General features: G+C 44.9%; 1 protein-coding gene across 1 annotated transcript; it reads right to left on the bottom strand.

Moving 5' to 3' along the window:
- Positions 1–11758: 11758 nt before the first annotated feature.
- On the bottom strand, positions 11759–23579 carry LOC127395866 (urea transporter 2-like). The gene is made up of 8 exons (XM_051643330.1): positions 23414–23579; positions 20899–21088; positions 19893–20021; positions 17319–17511; positions 16339–16486; positions 14724–14858; positions 13475–13524; positions 11759–12391 (listed from the first exon to the last, which is right to left on the bottom strand). Exons 1-8 carry the CDS (start codon positions 23577–23579, stop codon positions 12122–12124), a joined length of 1281 nt encoding a protein of 426 aa, XP_051499290.1. The 3' UTR covers positions 11759–12121.
- Between the last annotated feature and the right edge of the window lie 1297 nt (positions 23580–24876).

The raw sequence follows: 24876 nt of genomic DNA on the forward strand, positions 1-24876 counted from the left end.
CAAGACAGCTCAGCATCCTTCCCTCTCAGAACACTGACATGCGAGTGTGCATCACTCTGTTGTGTTCCACTGCCTGTTGAGTTTTTCCTGACTTTGGGTAGTTTTTGGAGGCACTCTTCTGTTAACACACTGGTGTGAAGGACCTGATAAATTTCTGTTGTTCAATTGCTTTTCACCAGTTAGCTGGTTTTTTTTGTTGTTTTTTTTTTGTTTTTTTTTTTTTACCCAGTCTCCATAGCTTGCTGCAGGAATCTGAAATATCAGAAGTGTGGCATATTTGAGAGGATTATAAGGCTGTGAAATGGCTGTGAAAGGCAAAAAGCTGGAGAGGGAAGTCTGGAGAAACGTGAATTATAGGAGAAAGAGCAGAGAAAAAAACCAGTGAAATTAAGGGACCTTGTTGTGCTAATTTAAATAAAACAACCTCATTCACTTTAGGACCCCTTTATAGTGATGTTTTACAGAAGTAACCTTGCAACTTCACCTGCTGAAATGAATGCTTCACTGGTGAACCAGAACCCATCCAGCTTTATGGCTTCCAACCCATATGGAAAAATTTCAGCACCTACATGATCTGGGGTGATGTTATTCTCTCTGTATTCCTTCCCAGAGGATGTCTCTCTTTTGATGGAGATGTTTTTAACAGCAGACTGGATTTCCTTTTCCCTGTCCCCAAGAATGAAAGAATCATTAGAGTTGGAAAAGCTGGGCTGAAGGTGACCTGTCATGGAGATCCACTGAAATGCAATTTCTAAGCATCCTACTGCTGGTGAAGGAAGTGTAGGGGTGGGGATGAAAAAGCAGTGAGGTTGCTGCAGAATCATTTTGGTAGGCAAAGACCTTTAAGATTATCCAGCCCAACCATTATCCCAGCACTTCCAGCACCACCACTAACCCATGACCCTCAGCACCACATCTACATGGCTTTGAAATCCCTCCAGGGATGGGAACTCATTTCTGATGGCAGTTGTCAGCATTGCTGAATGAGCAAGGATCCCTCTAATTAAGCAGGCACCAGCCACTGTGAGTGAGGCAGACACTGCTGTCCACTGACTTTGCACCCAGGTGCACACCTGACATGAATTAAGGTCACTTCCAACTCTAAACATTCTATGATTCTTCGAATTTTTTAAGAGGAAGAGGCTTCACTCTAGTGCAGTTAATTTTTTCCCTTTACTGTTGATTTCTCCTAGGGCTGGTGAAAAGAATCCTTGCATGTCAAAAGAAGGGAAATGGGTTGGGTCGTTTGGGTGGGAGATCGTCTCAGGCAATCTGATGGGGTTGAGCTTTTGAGTTCACATGTCTCATGTTTTAGGGTGTCTCAGGCCTGGCCTCAACTAATGGAAAAGAGAGTCTTTTCTGCTCTCTGTGGAAGGAATGCAGTGCAGGGCACAGGCAGGATTTGCTGTCAGGCTGTGCTGCCTCCACCTGCAGAGCAGTGGGGCAGCTCTTTCCTCCAGGGAACCAGATTCAGCATGACTAGCTGACCAGATTCAGGATAACTCTACCTGATTCTGGTGCTTTAAAGAAGTTGTTGACATGTTGGAGGAGATTCACAAAAAAGCCACTGCACTTCAGGCCTGTGATGGATGTCTTGGAGTGATGCTTTGTTTAGTTTGTCAAAGAGCTGGTTAATAAGTAACAGGATCCTAGTTTGCTGATGCCTACGTGGGAGTGAGGTCCTTGGCAGCAGCCTGCTCTCTGAACTGGTCAGAGGAGTGATCTTCACTGCCATGTGACAGTTTCACTGGATCACAGGTGCAGCCAGCTGCGGGGAGGGTTTCACTGCAGCAGCAATTGCCCTAGGGAATCCCTGGATTTCCAAGAATTGCCTTCCCAAAGGTCTGGGCCACATCCCAGATTGGGTGTTGGAGTCAAGTGCAGGAACACCTGCCTGTGGCTGTGTGCCTTAGCCAGCCAACACATTCCTGGTTGCCTGAGGACTGACATTCCCTATAGTATGGGTGCAGAAGGGAGGAACAGTTGAAAACCTCCCAGGTGTAATTCAGTCCAGGTTGGGTGCCCACCACTAACCTCCGGTACTGGTCACTCAAGGGTGTAGGTGTCTACTCCCACCTTCTAGGCTTTGTGATTCAAAGTGAAGGGGACTGAAACAGCAGAAGCCATTCCTTGTTGAGAGGACTGAGATTTGTCATGTACCTGTTATGTAGCTGTCAGGTACCATCTGCCTGGGAGTGGGTCACCAGCTCAGGGTGAGGTCTGGGTAACCATAAAACAATGTACAACCTGAGCATGTAGGCAACATTTACAGGTGATTAGAGAATTGCCTCTTGATTTTAGGAACATGTGAAAACCACTTGATGCTGGGGACAGGGCAGCTGGATTTGGTGTCTGACACCTAAGTCCTACATTGTTTAGAGGAGCTGAATCCATGACTTAACTCACCAGCTCTCTGTTGGTGAAACTGGTTGATGCATTTCTTCTGCCTGCTGTGCTCTGTGGGAAGGTGGCTTTCATAATGCTCCTTGGACCAGGCCCAATGGCAGACTTGGTCAGAAGAGAGGTTAGTGGTTGGAACACAACCAGACTTAGCACCTGGTCTGTCCCAGAAAAAAGCCTGAATGATCCTTGACTATGCTGGCTTGCCAAGCAGGAGCTGTCTGGCTGTGTTTAGCTGGGTACAGGGCTTGAACTTGCCAGCTCTGCCAGGAAAGACTCTTATGGCCCATATCCAGCTTCACACACTCTATCTCCATGCCTCTCTCAAGGCTCAATAGCCTTCAAGATGGGCAATGAAAACTGCTTGGTAGCAGATAGTCATGATCCTGGTGGGTTTGGCTGTGCTCCTTGGCTCAGGTTGCACTGCAGGGATCAGGTTTGCACAGAGACCTGAATCAGCTCTTGCACTCCAACAGATACTTTAAAATTATGTAAATCCATGTATGGAGCTCTGCAGGTTACTAAAACTCAAGTTCTGGTCTGCCTGGTTTGCAGGTTGTGCAGTGGAGATGTGAAACATAGTCAGTGCTTGTGGTGTCCTTGTCATCCCTCCTTGGTGGGGAAATCACTCCCAGGAGCTGAGCTCCTGTTGCTGGTCACCACTGAGAAGAATCTGGCTCTGCCTTCATTACTCTTCCCATCAGATTGGTACACATGGCTAAGATGCCCCTGAGCCTTCACTTCTCCAGGCTGAACAGTCCCAGTTCTCTTGGTCTCTGCTTGCATGATAGATGCTCTAATCCCTTAACCATCTTAGAGGTCCTTGCTTAATATGTCCCTGTCTCTCCTATGCTGGGGAGCCCAAAACTGGTCACAGTACCTCAGGTACTTCTCACCAGTGTTGAGTAAAGGGGAAGGATCACCTGTCTCCACCTGCTGGCAAAGCTCCTCCTAATGCAGCCCAGGAAGCTGCTGGTCTTCCTTGATGCAAGGGCATGTGGCTGAATCATGGTCCACTTGGTGTCCACCAGAATCCCTGTTGCCTTTTCTGCCAATCTGTTTTCCAGCTCGATGGCCCCCAGCATTTACTGGTGCATGAAATTGTTCCTCCTCAGATGCAGGTCTTAACATTTGTTGAATTTCATGAAGTTCTTGTCATCCCATTTTTCCAGCCTGTTAAGGACCCTATAGGTAGCAGCATGACCTTCTAGCATTGCAACCACTCCTACAATTTTTGTATCTTCCCTAATTTGCTGAGGGTGCACACTACCCCATCTCCCAAGTAGTTAATTAAGATATTCAATAATTTTGGCCCCAGGATATATTACTCCTGGGTCATACCACTAGTGACTGGCTTCTAGTTGGACTTTGTGCCACTGATTACAACCTCCAGGGCTCTTCAATTCAGTCAGTTTTTAATCCACCTTGCTGATAATTTATCTAGCCTGTGTTTTATTAACTTGTCTGTAGGGACATTATAGGAAACTGTCAAAAGCATGTGATGCTCCAAAACTGCTCAGTGACTTAGGACCATAGGATAAGGGACATCTGCAACTCACCTGGTTTAGCCTCTTGTTAGAGGACGCTAAACTGTGACTGACTAGGGCTGAGTCCACCATCTCACTTTCAGAATTTTTCCCAATTTTTGGTTTCTCTGGAGGGGTGGCAAGGGAAAAGAAGGTATGACAGGAGGCAGAGATAAGCACATGGTGTATTGAGGGGGGTGATGCTCAGCCCATGGGCTGGCTGAGGAGGCAGGTCCTCTGTCCAGGCAAAGGTTGGGGCATCTTGGAGTCAGGGTGCCTGGAGGAGCTACATCTGCAAGTCTGTGCCTGTTGGCATCTGTGGCCACTTTGCTTTTCATCATCTTGTTTTTAAGAGCAAATGCAGAGTGGAAAAATACGTTTCAGCACAGAGCACCAAGGGGTCTGTCACAGTCTTGGACTTGTTTGCTGAGGGAAATAGTTTTGGGTTTATATGGAGTGAACCGATAGCCAGGGTGGTGTGGGCAGCTTCCACCCCTTCATTTTGGCCTGTAAAAATTCCCTAGAGAAAGGTACTGTTTGGCCTTCCTCTGAGTGACAAGGGGATGGCATTTCTTCCAGCTGGTGGCTTTGGGGATGGCTGGAGAGGAGACCCATCCGGTCTGGTGTCCGGCTCCCTCTCGTGGTGTGTGTCCGGCACAGCCCACACGCACAGTTCGGGAAATCAGAACAAGTACTCAGATGCCAGTTTTTAGAGGGCTCATAAACACCACTTCCCTAGCCCTGGCACAATCAAGGCTCCCCATGGTCTGCGCTTTAAGAGTCTGGGTAATTCTGCTGCTGTATGATCCCAAAACAAATGGTTCCCCTGATGCACTCACATGAATTTCCTCCCCTGCCCACCTGCTCTGGAGACACACTGTCCTTTCTGTTCAGCCTGACCTGCTCCCATGACCCATCTTCTCATTTCATGCAGCTGAAAGAGTGAAAAACTGCTATCTGGAAACCCACGGGGATAGGAATGGGGCAGGGATTTGTGAAGAGTGTAGAGTAAAGTGTAAAGAAGCTCTCCACTGTCATGGAAATCAAATGCCAAGGGCATGCCTGCTTTAAAGGAAATAATCCATTCCCACAAACCTCCATGTGGTAGGAGATGAATGTGTTGGGCCTTAGCAAAGAGCAGATGCTACAGTCATTCCAGCAAGAGACCTTTTCAGCTTCTAAATTGCGATGATTGTTCTTTTCTTACCAATAAGTTCTTCACAGAAGTAGAAGTTGATGTACATAGCGTGGGTTGCAGCTCTCATCAACAAGAGAATGAGGACTGGTGGCATCCAGCAACAAACCAGCAGCCAGTAGGAACAACTGAAAACTACTGATCAGTGCAATGGGTAGGGGTAGAGTTACACTGGCTGTAGATGCTGATGGGGTTTTGTAAAGAGCACTATAGAGCAGCAAATTTATGCATGGACACACCAGCAGACATAAATCTATTCACAACAGAGATGCACATTTAGTAGCAGACAAAAGGAAAAAAAAGTCATCTCTGTGAGGTAACTCAATTTCTGGGAAGGGAAAATTCCCTAAACAGGATTTAATTTACACAAGTGAAATAAACTCACTCAGCTACAGCAAGAAACCATTGCTGGCTGATAGTTTATCATCATCTTTGCCTCCCTGGTTTTCTTCACAGCCAGGGAATCATTGCCTGGTTTCTGGCTGAGTGGTTTTGCAGAGCAGAGATTTGTGGATGACGGACTGACGGAGCTGTCAGCACTGAGCTGAGCTGGGGAAAGTGTGGAGAAGTGGGGTCAGGTATAGGCTGGGATGCCCTGGAGGGAGGGAAAAAACGGTTTGAGATCATCCTAAGTTGCACAGGTCAGGTCTGTCTCTGGCTGTGTTTTGCAATTCAAGACACAGCACAATTTGATTTGCAGCTGCTGAGAGGTGCTACGCAGGCTGCACTCCTGTGGATTTTGAGTGGATGAGGCAGCTGGATTTTTTTGGAAGGGATCTGCATGTACTTGGTGCTTCATCCCTGTTGTCCTGAGGGAAGTGGCACATTGTGAGAGCATGGATTTGGGTCTGAATCAAATCTCTAGGCAAAGGGATGTCCCTGGAGAAGGATATGTGGATGCAGCTCCAAGACAGCTCAAGCTACTAAAAGTACTGAGGTAATTGAGTGTGTTCAGGAGCTGATGAGCTGTATTTGGAGATCCCTAAGCTCTCTACTCATTCACAGGGAAAATGTGGTGGAAGAAACCTTTGCTTCCCATAGAGCTACGGGATGAGTGAATTCCAGCTGTGGCAACAGCTGCAGGAGTTTGTAAAAGACCCCCTGAGAACTGCAAAATCAGCTGCAACCAAGGGTTCCTGTTTGAACTCTTTCTATCTTCTAAATTAAAACACACCCTTCTGTTGGAGAGGGAGAGAGGGAACAGTGTTTGGCAAATATATCTTGCTCTCAGAGTGGTGGATTTCCTGTAACCCTAGTAAAAGTGATCTACAAAATCATAAACCAGCCCCCAGTGCTGCTGCTATCATTACATACTGGAGATATCTGGCATGGTCAAAACACAGAACCACTTCCCAGCACATAGAAATCTTAGGGACTTATAACAGAATCATGGAATAATGGTATGGTTTGGGTTGGCATAGACCTTGCAACATCATCCAGTGCAACCCCCTGCAGTGAGCAAGGACTAGATCCAGTTGTTCAGAGCCCTGTCCAATCTGACCTGGAATATTTTTAGGGATGGGGCATCTCCCACCTCTCTGGGCAACCTGGGACAGGGTCTCACCACCCTCATTGTAGAAAATTTCTTCCTAACATCTAGGCTAAATCTCTTCTCTTTCAGTTTGAAACCATCACCCCTTGTACTATGACTACAGACCTTGTTAAAAAGTCTGTGCACATCTTTCTTTTAAGCCTCTCTTAAGTATTGAAAGACCACAATAAGGTCTTCTGGAACTTTCTCTTCTCAAGGCTGAACAGTCTCAACCTCAGCTCTTTCATTTTGTCCTCATAGAAAGGTGTTCCACCTTTGTGTGAAACCTTATTTGTGGCCCTTATTTGGATATGTTGTAAAGTTTTGGCTTTTTCAGCTTGCTATGAGGCTCAGCTTAAGATTGGAGGCCAACAAGAAGACCTGCTCGGTGGAGACTTTGACTATTCTGCTTTGCCTGGCTCTTGCTTTCCACACAGTGTTGCAGCTGCTTCTCCACATCAGTGTTTAAGAGGATAGCAGCAGGCTTTCTACCCTCCAGCTTTGTGGGTCCCTCCCTGGGCTGAGAGGTGTCAGCATCTCTTATAGTGGTCTCCCTCTGTAATGCTGCTTCCATCTGTTCTGGACCCCAGTACTGCATGAAGGGGTTGTTTGGTCATCTGATGAAGGAATAAAGTGGTAAACATCATGCTGCAGCTACTAGGGTGCTCCAGTTCGGAAGGCAGCAGGGCTCTGACCTCTGCTATGACTAATCTGAATCCTGGGGTCAGGTCTGGGCCCCTCAGGACAAGAAGGACATGGAGGGGCTGGAGCGTGTCCAGAGAAGGGCAAGGGAGCTGGGGAAGGGGCTGGAGCACAAGTGTGAGGAGGAGCAGCTGAGGGAGCTGGGGGTGTCCAGCCTGGAGCAAAGGAGGCTGAGGGGAGACCTGCTGGCTCTGCAGCTGCCTGAGAGGAGGTTGGAGCCAGGGGGGTCGGGCTCTGCTCCCCAGGAACAAGGGATGGGACAAGAGGAGATGGGCTGCAGTGGTGCCAGGGGAGGCTGAGATGGGATCTTGGGCAGCATTTCTTGCTGGCAAGGGTTGTCAGTCCCTGGCCCAGGCTGCCCAGGGCAGGGCTGGAGTCCCCATCCCTGGAGGGGTTTCCAAGCCATGTAGATGTGGTGCTGAGGGACATGGGGCAGGGGTGGCCTTGGCAGGGCTGGGGGAAGGGCTGGACTGGATGGTCTTAAAGGTATTTTCTATCTGTCCTGTACTTCTATTCTAATGTTCACTGAGAAGGCCAGTCCCTCCCCTTCACATTCCATCATCACAGATTTGATAATTGGTCATGAAGAGTAATTAAACAGTAAGTCATTCTGGAGTCATAGATACCTAAGCCAGGACACATAAAGCCTGTGCCTCAGCTTTTCCTGTGAGAGGTTCCGTGGCTGACAGAAGTAACTAGTTCTATGTGAGAAGAACAGGGAACATCATCTCAGAGAGCGCAGATGTTTGGTGTGTGTGGTTTGGTTTTTTTAATTATTTATTATTATTTTTTTTAATCAGCACTTTTTTTTAAAGTTAGATCTCTGGGAACTGTCTAAAAATTATTAGTCCCATTGAAATTCCCAGTCCATGCAAAGCAGCAGGCTTGGGGATGAGTGGTTGGAAAGCTCCATGGTGGAGAAGGACCTGAGGGTGCTGGTTGACAGACGACTTAACATGAGCCAGCAGTGTGCCCAGGTGGCCAAGAAGGCCAATGACATCCTGGCCTGCATCAGAAATAGTGTGGCCAGCAGGAGAAAGAAGGTGATTGTGCCCCTGTACTCAGCACTGGTGAGGCCTCACTTCAGGTCCTGTATGCAGTTCTGGACACTGAGGTGCTGGAGCAGGTCAAGAGGAGAACAACAAAGCTGGTGAGAGGCCTGGAGAATAAGCTCAATGAGGAAAGTCTGAGGGAACTGGGATCGTTTAGTTTGAAGAAGAAGAGGCTGAGGGGAGACCTCATTGCTCTCTACAACTACCTGAAAGGACGTGATAGGGAGGTGGAAGTTGGCCTTTTCTCTCAAGTGTGTAATGACAGGATGAGAGGAAATGGCCTGAAGCTGCACCAGGGGAGGTTTAGACTGGATATTAGAAAGAATTTCTTTACCAAAAGAGTGGTTGTACACTGAAATAGGCTGCCCAGGAGATGGTGGAGTCACCATCCCCGGAAGTGTTTAAAAGAAATGTAGATATAGAGCTTAGAGACATGATTTAAACACTGAACAGATAAATTAGGTTATGGTTGGGGGATTTAGGTTATGGTTGGACTTGTTGATTTCCAAGGTCCTTTCCAACTAGGATGATTCTGTGATTCTGTGAAAACTGTATTTCTTATTTCTTTTAATGATTTTTTTCTATATAACTCAATAGACAGCAAGCTGTTGGGGATACCATTGATGTCTTCAGTTTGTGCTTTTAGTGTCTAATGCACCCTTCCTGGAGACACTTGATTTGTCTTGGCTGTTTTCAAGAATGTGGTGGCTACAGTTACTCGAGTCTTTTGATTAGCTAGAGACTTAATAAAGCTGTTTATACCCTACGTTTTATGGATGGCTTCAACTCTAGAAATTGCTTTACTAATTGATTTCAGGATGGATTTCCTTGTGGCTGAGGAATTAATGTCTGCAATGGATGTTGTATGTCAAACTTTCCCATAGCCATATTGCACTTGGAATTCACTTCTATTTAAAAACCAAACCAAAGCAAAAAATATGCTTGGCATAACTAACCATAGTTGAGGTTTTTCTTCAAAAATATGGTTCTGTCATTATTTTAGCTGACCCTATGATAGTGTTTTTGTAACTTTGCATTGCTACAATTTAAATCTTTCTCTAATGCTGGATTGTGTATGAGCTAAATTAAATTGTGCAGAGCAGATGAATGGATCTTTCTAGTTTGCATGTGCTTAATATTTCATTGACTGCTACAGAAGGAAGGTATTCTTCCTATCAGCTTTCTATCAGCTAATGGGTTACTCTGCCTATCTGTGTTTCTCTAAAGCAGCAGTAACATTAGGATGTCCCTGATCCTGTGGTCTGTACTGACTATACCAGACTGCTTTTTTATTAGCATGGGTTTGCTGACCTAATAGCTCCAAGGGCAGCTTGGCAGCCCCTTCTCCTATGGCTCTGCACATTCTTTCCTGACTGCTGGCACCTTTGATGATGTCTTTGTCCCCTGTTGCTTTGTCTGGAATAAGCAGCTGCAACTGCAGCCTACAAATGCCCTTTAATGGTGGTTGATCCATTTGTAGCAGAACTCTTTCATACCTTAAAGGGTCAGCTGCCCCTGTCCAGTGCCTGGGTCATGGGTTTCTTTTTGCAAACAGCCTGTTTCTCCTGAATAAGCACTTTTAATTCCTTGTTACGGGGAAATATACCTGTGTTTTTCTGTATTACAGAAATATACCTTTGCCTCTGGGCTCCTGCTGCTTGTTAGAGCTCAGGATCTCCAGGAGGCTGCTGGGATTTGCACAGAAAGTTTCAACCACTGTGTGTTTGCTTTCCTGGTTGCTGCAGTTGTGCATCTGCCAGATCTTCCTCCCTCTAGTAGAGAGCAGTCAGCTACTGAGGTGTGTTTAGTCCCATCCTTCTTAGTTTTCCCTGGGCCAACCAAAGTCTCATGGTTAACATGTCAGGCAGACTGTTGGGATATTTATTAATATCTCAGAAGACTTGTGGCATGTGGAAATGTCAGCTCACTCCCTCAGTGCTTTCCTGGAGGGTGTTTTTAAGGTCAGGCTCAGAGGTCAGCCTGAGGTGTGAAAGGGGAAAAAGATGTAACACAGGTGCTCAAGTCTGAAGGTGGGCCAGGTTATAATGGCTATATATCCCACTAGAACCCTGAATTTTCAAAGACAGAGTTATCTTGGCTAGTGAAGTTGGAACTTACCTGCATGTATGAGGCTGTCCTGCCAGCTGGAATCTCAAATCTATCATAATCCTGATAGAGAAGGAAGTAGAAGACCGATTTTGCCAGAGTTCCTGGAATCACAGAACCTGTTAAAAAGCATTTAAACATACTTATATGGCACCTGATTTTTGTCATGTTGACTGACTTTAATTTTGAATGCTCCTTCAAGGGGATGTTCAGAGGAGCTGACAATTTCTGGTGCTTATAAAGGCACAAATGGTCACAAGACCAACACTCAGGCTCTTCTCTTTTAAAAGGGTCCATGCTCTGGGTGAGAGCTGGGCTCCTACCTGCTCAAAGACCTTCAAATAAATCTGTAAAACAGCCTTGCATCAAGAGACAGAAAATATAGTAGCTAACCTGAATGTTTGTATTTATGCAGTCTCTTTGTGTTTTAAATCTTTAAGTCCTTCAGGTTGGTGATTTTAAACTGATTATGTGAAACAACTTCAGAATGAGACCATCTTTCTGTTAGGTTTGTTTTTGCAGAGGTTTTGGAAAAGGTTCCCAAGGAAAGTCCTCTCTAGGGCAATTGGACTCTCCTGTTACAAGGACTTGGAGGAAGCATAAAGTGACCATGTCCTTCTTGCACCTTGTTATAAAACAACTCCCTGGGGAGAGGAACATCAGATTTCCCATTATTAACTCTGATAATGCCTCATGAGGTTTCTCCAGGTGGGGACACTGAAGACTCATGCGAAGATCCCAATCGGACACCCAACATCAAGGGTTTGTTCATTTGACTTGTTCATTGCTTGTGGCTTAATGCAAGGGAACTGTTCCTTTGGGAAGGGGACAGAAAGAACTGCAGTAACTGCCACCAGCAGTAAATGTTTATCTCATTCTTTACATGAAGTGCTGTTTCCCACTGGATTAATGTAGGGATTCGGACCTGCTATCCTGCATTCTGTAGGAGAGAAATATTCCATTTGTAAGACAGAAAATTATGCATGATAAAAAAAAAATGTTTAATTATTGCTAGCTAGTCACTTTTCTAGTCTGATTAAAGCATTTATATTTACATCCCCATTGTCTTTGCTCTTAATGAGGAGACAGGAGATAGAACCAAAAGTAATATGCACTCTGTAAGACTATTTGCCTGTGTGTGTTGTAGCTGTCAAGAAGGATTTAGTGGGTTAGACATTGATGGCACACAAGAAAGGAATAGATCAGTCTGTTTATTCCACTTTCAAATATATATATGTTCCTAGTTTGAAGTGCAGCTCTTGACATAGTTCTTTCATTATTTATTATTCTTACATACCAAGTCCTCAGCATATTTATTTTGTTAAATTACACATCTGAATTTAAGTACAGCCTCTTGTCAACATTCTTCTGCCCATTTTTATAATTATTATTGATGAGAGGTGACTTTCAAGTTAACAGCATATGGATTGATAAGGCAGCCGTTATGTTATCTGAGGGCTTTTTGGAAAGCTTAGCTCAAGGTCAAATCATGTTTTCTCCAGAGTGTGGGATGCTGAATCCTCAGTCTGCAGGCTTCTGCCAAAGTTGGTGTACTTGGCTAGCCCTTGAAAAAGTGCCCCTAAAAATGTGCAGTGGTGGGTATCTGAAATCAGTAAGCGTGGCGGATTTTGGGGGTGCACAGGGGGGTGCCTCCTGTGCTTATTTTTGAGTCGATGGAGATCTTCTGCTCCTTTCTTTTCAGGTCTTCTCTCCTGCTCTCTGATGCTCTTCTCTTCATTCTCAGGTAGAAAATCCGGTTGGCTTCTGGGTAGGTGACTTTGCAGAGGGGGATTCTGTAGATGGCTGGGTTTTCTGAACTTATCAGCAGAAAGAGAAGTGTGGACAAGCAAAAAGGCCAGGTGCAGAGTGGCAGCCCAAGCTGACAGGAAAAAGGACAGACAGATTAGGTGCATTTTGATACCTCTTTTTCAATGTTGCCATTGCTTACTTCTGAAGGAACAGCTGGTCTTGATGATCTTAAAGGGCTTTTCCAACCAAAAATACTCTCTGAGTCTATGATTCAATACTTATTTTTGCCTATTGCTGAATTCTTGCATTTGAGAAACTGAGAGAGCCTGGGCTTTCCCTGTGGACACCGTGACATTGGACATGTTTTCCTGAAACTCCTGTACTGGGTCCTGCATATGGATCCAGAGGAGGATGCCCAGATGCAGGTGGCTATATGGTGGGGCCTACATGTGAGCTAGATTCCTGCTGGTCTCTGGAGAAAACGTAGATGTCCATTTTTTTTCTGGTACATCACAAAAGCCGGTGTGCTTAACAAAGCAACTTTCTGCAGAGACCTGCACGATACTGAGTGGGTGCCAGATGAGTACACTGAATGCATGAAACTGCTAGTTCTAATTTTTTTTTTTTCTTTTGAGCCACTAAATAAATTTTATTAAAATATAGTTTTGTTTGATCTCTCAGAACTTAAAGAAAAAAACAAAACTTGGCATTTCTGGCTTCATTTCTCTCTTCTCTGTTCAGATATGACAATTTTGTATTGAAAATAACAGTCTCCTTCTTATTTCAGTTCTCAAATCCAGATCAAACTTAAATAATATCTGTGGGTAAGGTGGTAGAAAGACTTTGGAAGAAGCAAGTAAAAATGTAAACATTGGAAATTGTTAAAAAATATTGCCTGCAAATAATATTGCATCTCAAGCCATATGTTGTTGCTGGACTTCACGTATGCATGCTAAGTCCCACTGTGGGTAGCAGGCTTTAAAGGTGTTTGAAATATTATTATCAGTTATAGAGTATGCAAATGCACAAATTCAGCTGACACAGAATTTTTATAAGACCTGCCACTGCCTACAGCATTTGCTCTTCAATGCTGTCAAAACTGGCAGGGAGAATTTTGGGGCACTTCCATAGCATTATATCATAACAAATAAAACCACATTTAAAACAAACTAACAAAAAAAAAAAAATCCCACCAAAACCCACCCAAACTTACCACAGACAGGGAATTGGCAAGAGCTGCTCCAGAGTAGGCACAAAATAATGCTGAGAAAAGAGAATAAATTTCAATGTGAGGAAAGTCTTGCTCATGTCTTGAAAATATTTATCAGAAATAGTAATATTGTCCAAATATACAGTGAAGTATCCTTACAGCTTTCTGATGTGAGGATTAGTGTTAGAATAAACGCTTTTTAAAAATACCTCCATGCTGCCTCTGGTCATGTGGGCAACATTTTCTCCTACCTGCTCTGCAGAGATAGCTGGTGAATGAGGAATGTGGTTTTGCCAAGAGTGGGTAATGCTGGTATTCCTTTTATCAGTTGGCACGACTTTACCTGTGTGCAGTGAAGGATTACAGAAATTCTCTACCAGTGTCTGTCCTATAACTTCAAACCACCAACAACTGGCAGTTGGCCTCCTGGCCCCAGGATGTCTGAGGAGGCCAAGTAGGAGATAAAGCACCCAAAGACAAGGTCAAGAAAGGGAAAGTTACTGAGCTATCCAGAAACTGTCCTGTGCTCAGGACAGAAAACTACTGACATGCAGTAATTTAAAACACTTTTGGTGGCAGGAGATCAGTTCTGAAACTGTATCTCTAGGTTTCTTTATCATCATCTCTGTGGGTTTCATCATATCCACTGGCTGGAGGGTTAAGCAAGGTGAAACGAACCACCTGCCTGAGTTACAAATCTAGTAACACATTCAAAGCCTAAAGAAAACCTGATTCTGTTCTTGCCTTCACCATTTTGTGACCTTCAGAAGGACCTTTCAAATGTAGAGACAAGTTCAAAAATTGGATTATTCACGTAGAGTCTGTTTTTGAAGATGGGGTCTTTGGATAGATGGACTTTGACCTTGTGCAACAGCTCTCTTCTTATGACACACCTCCTCTAGGGTCACAGTTAAGGCAAGCTGCTTCTGTGAGTCTGTTGAGTTGCTACTTTGTTAGATTTCTGCTTGTGGCATAGCTTGTGGTCCTTTCACAAGAGTACTTCTCGATGTTTTTAGGTCAGGATCTAAAGGGCCTTCTCTCTGCCCTTGCAGCTTGCACATTCAAGCACAACTCTGATGCCATCACAGAAATAGCTCTTGCATGTCACCTACTTTTGCAGCAGAGCGGTAAATCACAGCTGACTCTAAACCTGTGCTACTGATAGACTGCCTGGCTCTGTATATTTTTATCTTCCCTTTATGTAAAAGATACGACTTGGTAGTGGTACTTGATACCACTTGAAGATACATACCACAGGCAAGTGCCAGCAAATGAGTCTGCCAGGTCAGGGCATAGAACATGCCCCCGGTGGCAATGCAGGCGAGTGCGCAGTTGTAATTGTGTAAGCCAAGGTAGATGCTGTCAAATGGTGATGCAATGCTCAGTGCTGCAAGACAAAAGCCAAGGCTGTGAGGTCAGGAGGGAGATGTACCTGCAGGAAGATCTGTCACTCGCTGGGAATCCATCACCTCTTCCCTTTGACCTCTCAATGAATTTAACCATGCACTCACACGTACAACACATGCATGTGCAGAAAAAAGATTAAATCAAATTTCATTTTTTTGGAGCTCTGATAATATCTCCAAGGGTGGAATTTGTCCCAGTCTCAAAGGTTCATTCCTGGCAAAACTTTCTGTGTGTGTTGAAGGTAGTACCCCAGATGACCAGATGGACTATCCAGAATCTAGGAGGACCTTCTCACCTGGGTGTCCTTCCTGCAGAAGGCTATGCTCACATGTACTGTTTAACCCTCATACATATTCAGATCTTGAATATCAGAGGCACAGGTGACTGTCTTTTGTAGGAGTAAGCAGGGTTTTACATCTCTTCCTAGTGACCTTTGCTAGATGTGGTCTAGATACTAGACATAGTCACTCCATCGTTGCTGTGGAAATTCTCCACTGGGCTGGAAGCTGAGGACCTGCTCCAAAATTGACCTCACAGGTACTTCTGCAGGATTTCTCAGAGACTTGAGGGGTACCAGTAAAAGGAGAGCACAATACGTAGTGCACAGGCCTCCTTCATGCCACTTCTAAGATTAATAATTAATGTAAGATTAATACATTTCCTGCTACAGTGTCCTCATTTGTCTTCTGTTTTTACGGCCATACTTATCCCCAGATACTTTCCCCTGAACTTTTTCTTTTAGATTGAATGTCAGACTTCTACAAAATGCGCAAAATACTTCTAACCATGCAAATTATGGGCATATTTGTTTAAAAACACAAATATAAGGAAGATCACACTTTGTGCAAAGTGCTTCAAAAAACTTATTGTTGGATGGCTGTCCCTTTTTCAAGGCTGTTGTCTCAGACCACACTTAACACATCTTATTATTTTATTACAATTGGTCAAATAAATGCCATGAGTCCTGTCTAACTTCAAGGGTCAAGTTCATCTCTCTTAAGATTGTTTCTCTGGTTAGGGGAGAGACAGGGCATTGTGAGTGGCATACATTTAAGTATTATTTGCAAATCTGCATCAGGATAGAATGAATTGCACCCAAAAAAAGTCTGGTGGTAATTTAAAACACTTGTGGTGGCAAGAGATCAGTTCTGAAAATGCTTCTCTTGGTTTCTTTGTCATCATCTCTGTGGGTTTCATCGTATCCACTGGCAGGAGGGTTAAGCAAGGTGAAGTGAACAACCTGCCTGAGTTACAAATCTAGTAACATGTTCAAAGCCTAAAGAAAATCTGATTCTGCTCTTGCCTTCACCATTTTGTGACCTTCAGAGAGACCTTCCAAATGCAGAGATTTTCAAAAACGGAACTGTTGTCCAAGCCCAATGCAACACTAAAGTCTGGAGAGAGTCACATATAGTGTCAAGATACTCTATCTAAAAAGTATTTGGGTAAATGTTTCTTACCTGCAAACATTCCCACTGTTGATCCAATTGCAGCATGTAAACAAATAAGTGGGGAGGAGATAAGTAAAGCAACAAGGAAGATGCCTCCAGTCCAAGGGTTTTCACAACCAAACACTTGACCCACACCAGCTGGGATGGATTGCAAGAGCTGCAGCATCCAGTAGAAAAGGTCATGTTATTGTTTCTATGTACTCAGAAGGACACAGCAGTTATTTTGTCCAAGTTATTGATTACAAAGGAAGGAAGCAGCCCTGGGTCTGAGCGGGCCCGAGGGATAAATGTGGGCACTCATGCCCTTCGAACCAGAATTAGTTCACTGTTTGGTTTGAGCTTCATCAGCCCAACTTCACCAGTTCTTCTGGGCTGGTAATACGGTGGATGGTGGGTGGTGGCATTGTTTTGAGATTTTTTAGATGACTTTAGTGAGAGAGAAGAACGATAACCAATAATACTGCAGTGGGCCTGGTTGACTTTAATTTATTATGTACTGTACAAAGCATGTCAGATATCCTTGTGCTGCTTTGGGAAGATGATCCTCTAGAGCTAGGTCTAGAAATTAGAGGACTGGGTATAAATGAGTTTCTGTCCCCTCAGTATCCTGATACTTCTTCTGTCTTTTCATACTGTTACTGACTGTGTTGCTGATGTCCTTTTAGCTCCATCTGGACAGCAGGAGTGCATATCCAGATGTGCTTCTGCATTGACAGCACTCAAGATTTGTTTTGGGGTGGTCCAGTTTTAGGTGGAGTGAGAGTTTCAGAATCTCTGTTCCCTCAGGCTCCATCAGCTTTTCTGCTGGATCAGCCAAGATCTCTGTTCCTAGGACTTTTATGTCCTCTACAGGCTGAACTGAGCCATGTATTCCTGTGAATTGCTACTGGATATACACTTCACATAGCCATTCTGATGAGTGTGAATTTGAATGCCTTCATGCCCACCTTTCTAATGAAATAGCATGACTTTGTTGGATTGGAACTTACCAGTGGCACATTGATTGCAGACCAGGTGATATTGGGCACTGATGCCACAGGCTTGATGAGGGTTGTAGGGAAGAAGGGGTTGTAGTGTCCTGTGGCTGCCAAGTACAAAGTCACTGCAATATTGAAGGGCAGAGTCAAAACAGGAAGGTCCCATTTACTGAAGACGGATCCCAAAGCACTGGACAGGATTGGACTGAGGGCAGAAGGAGAGGAGAAGCAACTTGTTCATAATGATTATGGTGGTGAAGCAACTTAACGCTTTGGTCATAAGCTCTGGTAAATACAAACCAACACCATTCCTTTTAGAAACATCAGGTAGTGAATACCTTTAAAATACTAGCCTGCATCTGACAAATGGTTGCAGAATGCTGCTCATTTTTTTGCAGCAACTGTCACGTCCGTACATGGGTGGGGTAAATTCCACACCCTTCCTTCAGGACAGCTGGATAATGAGCAAGCATTCTGCTGCTTATGCTCAGGGAGGCTGTGAAGAAATGTATCCAGCTCAGCATTTAGGCATGGATGGAGAAATCTGGCTTCTTACTCAGCAGAAAATTGAACAAGAAACAGAAGAGCAAGTTTTGGGAATGCCATGTGAACAACTGTGGAGAACTGTGGTCTGAAAAAGCTGACATCTTGAGGGGGCAAGAGGGAGTTGAAAATTACCAAATTTACTCTTTTTTTTTTTTTTTTTTAAAGATATCACAAGGTGGTTCTGGAAGAGAAATGAAGCAGAATAAGTGATCAAAGAGGATGGAAAAGCTTCCATTAAGAAATATGTGAAGTATTTACTATGCTAAACACTGTTTTGCGGGAATGAGGAGTCCTTAGAACGTATCATAGAATCACAGAATCCTAGAATGGTTTGGGTTGGAAGGAACCTTAAAGATCATCCAGTTCCAACACCGTTGCCATGGGCAGTGACACCTTAGACCAGGTTGCTCCAAGCCCCATCCAACCTGCCCTTCAACACTTCCAGGGATGGGGCAGCCACAGCTTCTCTGGGCAACCTGTTCCAGTGTCTCACCACCCTCACACTAAAGGATTTGCTCCTAATGTCTCACCTTTAATCCATTTTCCCTTGTCCTCTCACTAGAAGCCATTGTAAAAAGTCCAAAATACAAAGACTAACAGAGTGTAAGACCCAGACACCACTGTAACAGAGCTGTGAAAGGTGTGACAGGCACAACCCAGGCCCTGGTTGATGTTTCTGCATGTATCAATGAGGCTGATGTCCTGTGTGCTGCCCAAGTACGACTCAAAATCATATGGCATTTTCTGAAAACTGACCTTCCTTCTAAAGAAACATGGTTCTGTGTATTTAGCATGCAAAGTATTTGAGGCGAGACTCAAAATATTTAGAGACTGAACACTAAAAAGCATACAAACATTTAGATAGTGTGACTTTTCCCAAAGTTCTTGTTGTAGAACTGTTATATGTACTTCACCAAATCTGCTCTCCTCAGGATATTCCCAGATTCCCTTATTTCCTCTTGAAGTGGGTGTTCTGCAAGAGTTACTTTGTGGAATCATACTGCCAAAATACTATCTTGTTTTTATGGCCCAGAAAGCTTGTGGAAGAGAGTGAATGGCCAGGTCCTGTCCTAGATAGAAATGGCCTGTGTTCTGCTGCTTCCAGCTGAGCTTTTCTGAGATAAGTAAGCTGAATATCAATTATGGTCACCTTCCAACCTGCAGTGAACACCACAGTTTATAAAAACTCAATTTAAAGACTGGAATATTTCAGGAAGCTGCATTTGAGTCCTAGAAGGTCATTGAGCTGGTTCTAATAATAATAATAATAATAAAAAGCCCAACAACAACAAAAAACAACTATTTGTAATTTCAAAAGCAGCATCTTGTGTCCTGTTGTACAGATATTATCAGTGGAAAAAACGCTTTGTTCTCCTTGTTTAGTCTCAGATGATGTCTAGTCTTTTATGACAAATTCAATTCCCAGAGCAGTTTACAGATTTCCTTGCTTGTAGTTGTAGGAAAAAAAATCAGCACTTCAGTGAAAATGGTGTCCTAATTTCTGTGCTGAAATACAAATCTTCTACTAGTTATACATCTTGTTAGAAAAAATTAGAAAAAAATAAATGATTAGAGGAAAGCTGACTTCTAAAGACGAAATTCAAAGTACTGGTTGAAAAAAATTGTTGAAATGCCTATTTTCAAATCTTTCTGCTCTGCCCTCAAATCTTGTGAACTAAGAGAATGAAGAAAAGTTTGAACAAAAGACCTCAAGGAATTCTGGCAGATATGACAAACTAAACATTCTTGCAACACATTCTGGGCTTGGAGAGGGTATTACAAAATGACCTTTGGTGAGGGGGACTATCTGCAGAGAAGTGGGGTTGCTTTGTCTGTGTTCTGCGACCACTGTGCACTCAACCTCCCACCAATGTGCCTGCCCAGCTCTGTGCATCAGTGGATGTCAATTTCCAGCTCCACCGTGGCTGGAGCTGCTGGTGTAGGGGAATGGGCAGAGAGGACTTCCAATGTGTTTAAGCTGTGTATAGCAGGACTCCTCATTCTTGGAGAATTGTCCCTAGGAGGAGAACTGACACTTACCAGGCCATCGATATAACTGCCACAGGAAGAAGAAGCCACCAGTAGTAATCCCCTTTGTCAGAGAAGACAGCCATGAGAAGTCCTACCAAGAGCCCATTGTAGCCATGCAGTCCAGCTTCAATGACTGACCTGTGATGGAAAGAAATGTTTTCAGCATGGCAAGCTGGGCTGAAGGTGACCTGTCATGGAGATCCACTGAAATGCAATTTGTAAGTGTCCTGTTCCTGCTGAAGGAAGGGTAGGGGAGGGATGAAAAAGCAGTGAGGTTGCTGCAGAATCGTTTTGGTAAGAAAAGACCTTTAAGATCATCAAGCCCAACCATTTCCCCAGCTCTGCCAAGGCCACCACTGCCCCATTTCCCTCAGCACCACATCTACACGGCTTGGAAACCCCTCCAGGGATGGGGACTCCAGCCCTGCCCTGGGCAGCCTGGGCCAGGGCCTGACAACCCTTGCCAGCAAGAAATGCTGCCCAAGATCCCATCTCAGCCTCCCCTGGCACCACTGGAGCCCATCTCCTCTTGTCCCATCCCTTGTTCCTGGGGAGCAGAGCCCAACCCCCCTGGCTCCAACCTCCTCTCAGGCAGCTGCAGAGCCAGCAGGTCTCCCCTCAGCCTCCTTTGCTCCAGGCTGAACACCCCCAGCTCCCTCAGCTACTTCTCCTCAGACTTGTGCTCCAGGCCCTGTTGCATAGGTGTATGGAAGAGAGTTTGAAGAATGCTGAATGATGAACATCTAGGGGCCTCCTTGTGATCCGAAGGACCTGCATGGTGGTGACAGTGACTATCAGAGACATAATTGCTTGCTCACACAACAGCCACTATTGGGACAGGTCAGCTCTTCTGGACCACAGCTCTGACCTCACCTGACTGCTTCCAAGTCATCAATAAGTAAATCTGGCCCACTGCCTCCAACATGCTGAAATATGGGCCTATGACCCATCATTGGGTTCTTGATGCCATAAGAATCAGTTTCTATTAAGTGTCTGGATGTGAGATGCCACCTACCTCTCCTGACTGAGAGCCAGGGCAGTTAATGTTGATACAGTCGTTCCAGTACAGCCTGTTAACATCCACCATGGGCTCTGGATGAAGATCCCCACTAAAATGATCAGCCCACTGAGGGGGTTGTTGACAAACATCACCTGAGAGGTCCCTCTCAAGACCCAATCCACTAGCTGAACCATTAAGGGCTTATCTGGAGGAGATAAAATAAAAAGGTACCATTTCAGCAGGACTAACTTAGAACACTCTCATCTCTACAGTCACTTTCTAGTCATGGAGCAGAGGTGAAATACCACCAAGCTTGTAAAACTGGTCTCTGATTTATTGCTGTCTGAGCATATTTTGCATCTGGCAATTGAAAAGCTAATAGGGATGAAGTGGGTATTGCAATAATGTTCATGGAGGGATTAATAAAAAAGGTGGTCTACTTATGGTAGTCAAAGAACAGTCTTTTTGCATGGTAGACTGCTAAATATTCTGCTATAACTTTAATGAGGATATAGTCCCTTTTTTTGTGTATGATTCAGATGCAGAGAGAAAGACATAGGCAATGACTAAAAGTAGCTTTTAAGTGAATAGGAAAACACAAAAAAGTAACACTTTTGCTGTTTTAGGGACCTAGAACATGGAGTTACACTGTTTATAGGAGATGGGGTCCAACTGCCAAAAAAGCACTTGGGAACCAGAGAACTTAAATTAAGGGAACAGTTATTATAACTTGGACCATACTTGGGGAAAGAAGCAATTCCAAAGGAAAAAGAGCCTTTGCTCTTCAGAGAAGACTATTGAACTCTGGCAAAGCAAATGGGCATCAAGCTCAGGTACTTCAGGTGAGTGCAGGGGTGTGGGACTGAAGACCTGAGGACAGTCTGTCTGAGGATATCTGTGTACAGTGTTCCTAATGACCTCCGTGGGCAGAGGTTCTCCATGGGCACAGGAGGGTCTTGTAAAACTGCAGTAACATTTTGCTGCTGGCTCTTCCACTACTAGTTGATTTAAGGTTTTTTTCTGTCACTTTTCCGGGATAGGTGTAACCATTTCTGTACTGCTGTGTGCCATTAACATGATTCCAGGAGAACAAATGAGAAAGAAGGGCTGCTAACATGTACAATATATTAATGTAATATGTACATGCAGCTTTTATTTTCTTAAACACACACACAAAAAATTCAATTAATTTAGATTGTTTGTTAGACACAGCAGAAAGTGCCAGGCTACTTTCTGAATCTGGGCAATGACTTATTCCTAAAAGCTCCTCTCTTCCTCACTTTCTTCTTTCCCACTTCACTGTGTTGTATCTACAGCCAATGCTCGTTTTGCTTTCTGACGGGATGAGCTTAAATAGAGGGTTTTTGAACCCTCTGGATAACACTCTGCAGCTCTTCAGCGTCCCTGGGAGAGGCCTCCCAAGAGGCCAGAGTGCAAGTTGAGGGATGGCTTCACAGGCATCCTTCAGGTTGTGCATTGTTGAGGATCCAGGCAGTTATACAAGGGAGGAGAAAGGCCCTTAGAGGAAAATAATCATGCTTTTCTGGAATAGTTGTTATTAATATTTGGTCTTGAGCTATGAAATATATCAGTGATGCCTTTGGTTTTGTACACAAGTATTAATTGTAAGAATTAAAATGTAACCAGTCGACAGTGGCCAAAGATTTTCAGGATGTTGAGTAAGAAAAGCTGCCTACCAAGCATGAATCACTAAAGACAAAGCAGCAGAAGATGATCCCCTGTGTCTGGGGACCACACTGGCAGCCTGCTGAGCTCCCTGCTTGGAGGCATCTCAGCCCCTGCTCTCCACTACTGAAAGCTTCTACACAGCCTGACTGCACATGTCTGTCTCTTATTTCTCTCCAGTTGCTGGAGTTGTACTGCTCATGAACCTAGCCTTGACAGAGGACCCCACAGCCTTGCACAGCCTTTCAAAGTCCCAAATCCATAGTAATTCTGGGTAACACAGACCATCTGCTCTTCTATTGTTCCTGCCCAGACACTAAAACCTTGAGATCAGTACTTGCTTTGTATTTCACAGCAACATAACAGCCACAGTGCTTATCACCCCCCAAGGGCTGGTAACACAAGAGCCTTTGCCCGCACAGCCAGGAGTCAAGTCCCCTTTGTCAGCCCACACGCAGATGAGATGGTCACTGATCCAAAGCACTTACACACAAGACTAAATCCCCAGCCCTGACGTGTGATTCTGGGCACTGCTGTAGGAATATGATGTTAATGACACATAACTGATTAAGTGTAAAAGATGTCTTTTGCCTGTGCTGAATTACGCCTGTAGTGAGGCTAATGAAAAGAGGATGCAGGGCGATCCCCCCTCCTGAGAATAAAATGTTTTGGGTTAAAAGGTCAGAAGTTTGCAGAGAGGTCAGACCACAACACCTCTGCAAGTCTCAGGGGGGTGAAATGGCCCCCAGTCTCCTGTCCCAGCACTGGAAGTCGGGCTGACAATATAGATGTCTCCAGCTAGCTCTTCCTAGTCAGAAAGCCTCTGACATGTCCCTCTGCTTACTTTTCATCCACTCTCCATATTCCTTCATTTCTCCTGTGAGATACCCCAAAACGCGGTGGATCCGACTTCCACTTTTCCACAGCAGGTTCCGGGCTTTTGGTGCCTGGTCTGTGTACAACTCCCTCTCACCAGGATGTTCAGCCACAACAATCTCTCCAAGATCCATCTCTTTTGGCTGGTGCCAAGACGTAACTGTGAATCACAAAACCAGTGTGTTAAAAAAACTTACCGGGTCGTGCCCAAGCAACTTTCTCTTGTACTTTAGAGCCCCGTGGTGTTATCCTTGTTCAAAGATAGGAGGTTTAATGGAGAAGGGACCTCCCTGCACCACTGCTGAGAGTGGTGGGTGCTGCTGCCTGGGCTGGATGTGTCTCCTTTTGGGGATGAGGACCAGGAAATGACCCACTGCTGTCATGCAGCTGTGGCCCAGAGCTGCAGGGGGAAAGAGTGGGTGACAGAGGTGCCCTGCAGCATCCCACCCTCACTCCAGCTCCTGATGCAGCATGTTGCAAGCTTCTGGATGGTCAGGGGACACAACCTTTACCAAGTCACCAAGCAGTACCTGCATGCATCTAACACCCTGCTGGTGTAGAGCTTAGCAGCCAGTTGGATAGTACCAAAGAGGAGGAGACAAGAAAATACTGAAGGAGAGGCTGCAGCCTCATCCCTTTGGGTGTTTTGAGCTGATGTATTTGTATACCACAGGAAATCTACAGCTCTTCCATACTCCTCATCCCACATCTGCCTTTGATACATGGTCAAGAGCAAACTGGAGTAGCACCAAAATATTGCAAAGAAATCAGCATTCTCATGTGGCTTTAAACAAAGACAAGCACCTTGGTTCAGGGCTTTGTGCTCTTCAGGCAACAGGTGAGTATCCAGGCAGGCTTATGGATCTGACAAACTCCTTGTTACAGTTGCAGGGCTCTGTTCATAAAAAGTTCATTAAGATATAAACCCTTAAGAGGAAAGACACTGCACCGCACCCTAGTGAGCTACACGGCAGGTGACATCTGCAAAAATGGCACTCTGCTTCCCGAGGGAGCCTGACATTGGCTGCTCCGTGGTTTCGCCCTAGTGATCTCTGGAAGCCTGGCTGTGTTTCTGGGCGCTGCTGGCAAGCAGGCTGTGCTGTGAAGTGCTAGCCACCTGTTTCGTGGAATATGGGCACCACCTTCTGGTGGGAGCCTGTTGGTCTTTTCGGGGTTGTTTTTTTTTCGGTGGCTCAAACAGGCGGGCTGTCAATGCTAAAGCAAACCCTGGCTGCTGGTGCTTGGGCTCTCCCTGCCGGCGGCTGGTCCCGCCGCAAGCGCTGGTGTCATGGGTGGCTGTGAAAACTCGCTACAACCAGCCCTCAGTTGGCTTGGTCATAGAATCACAGCATCATAGAAGCGCTTAGGTTGGAAAAGACCTTCAAGATGCTCGAGTCCAACCATTAACCCTGCCCTCACCAAGTCCAGCAC

The sequence above is a fragment of the Apus apus genome, chromosome Z (assembly GCF_020740795.1).
Source record: "Apus apus isolate bApuApu2 chromosome Z, bApuApu2.pri.cur, whole genome shotgun sequence".
Classification (NCBI taxonomy): domain Eukaryota; kingdom Metazoa; phylum Chordata; class Aves; order Apodiformes; family Apodidae; genus Apus; species Apus apus.

Excerpts from the sequence above, each read along its gene's own strand:
- LOC127395866 (XM_051643330.1), bottom strand. The coding sequence starts at position 23,579 with ATGGATCTTGGAGAGATTGTTGTGGCTGAACATCCTGGTGAGAGGGAG. Across the intron at positions 21,089-23,413 it reads ATATGGAGAGTGGATGAAAA|ATAAGCCCTTAATGGTTCAG; the intron begins GTAAGCAGAGGG and ends TATCTCCTCCAG. Across the intron at positions 16,487-17,318 it reads CTGCAATCAATGTGCCACTG|CTCTTGCAATCCATCCCAGC; the intron begins GTAAGTTCCAAT and ends TGGATGCTGCAG.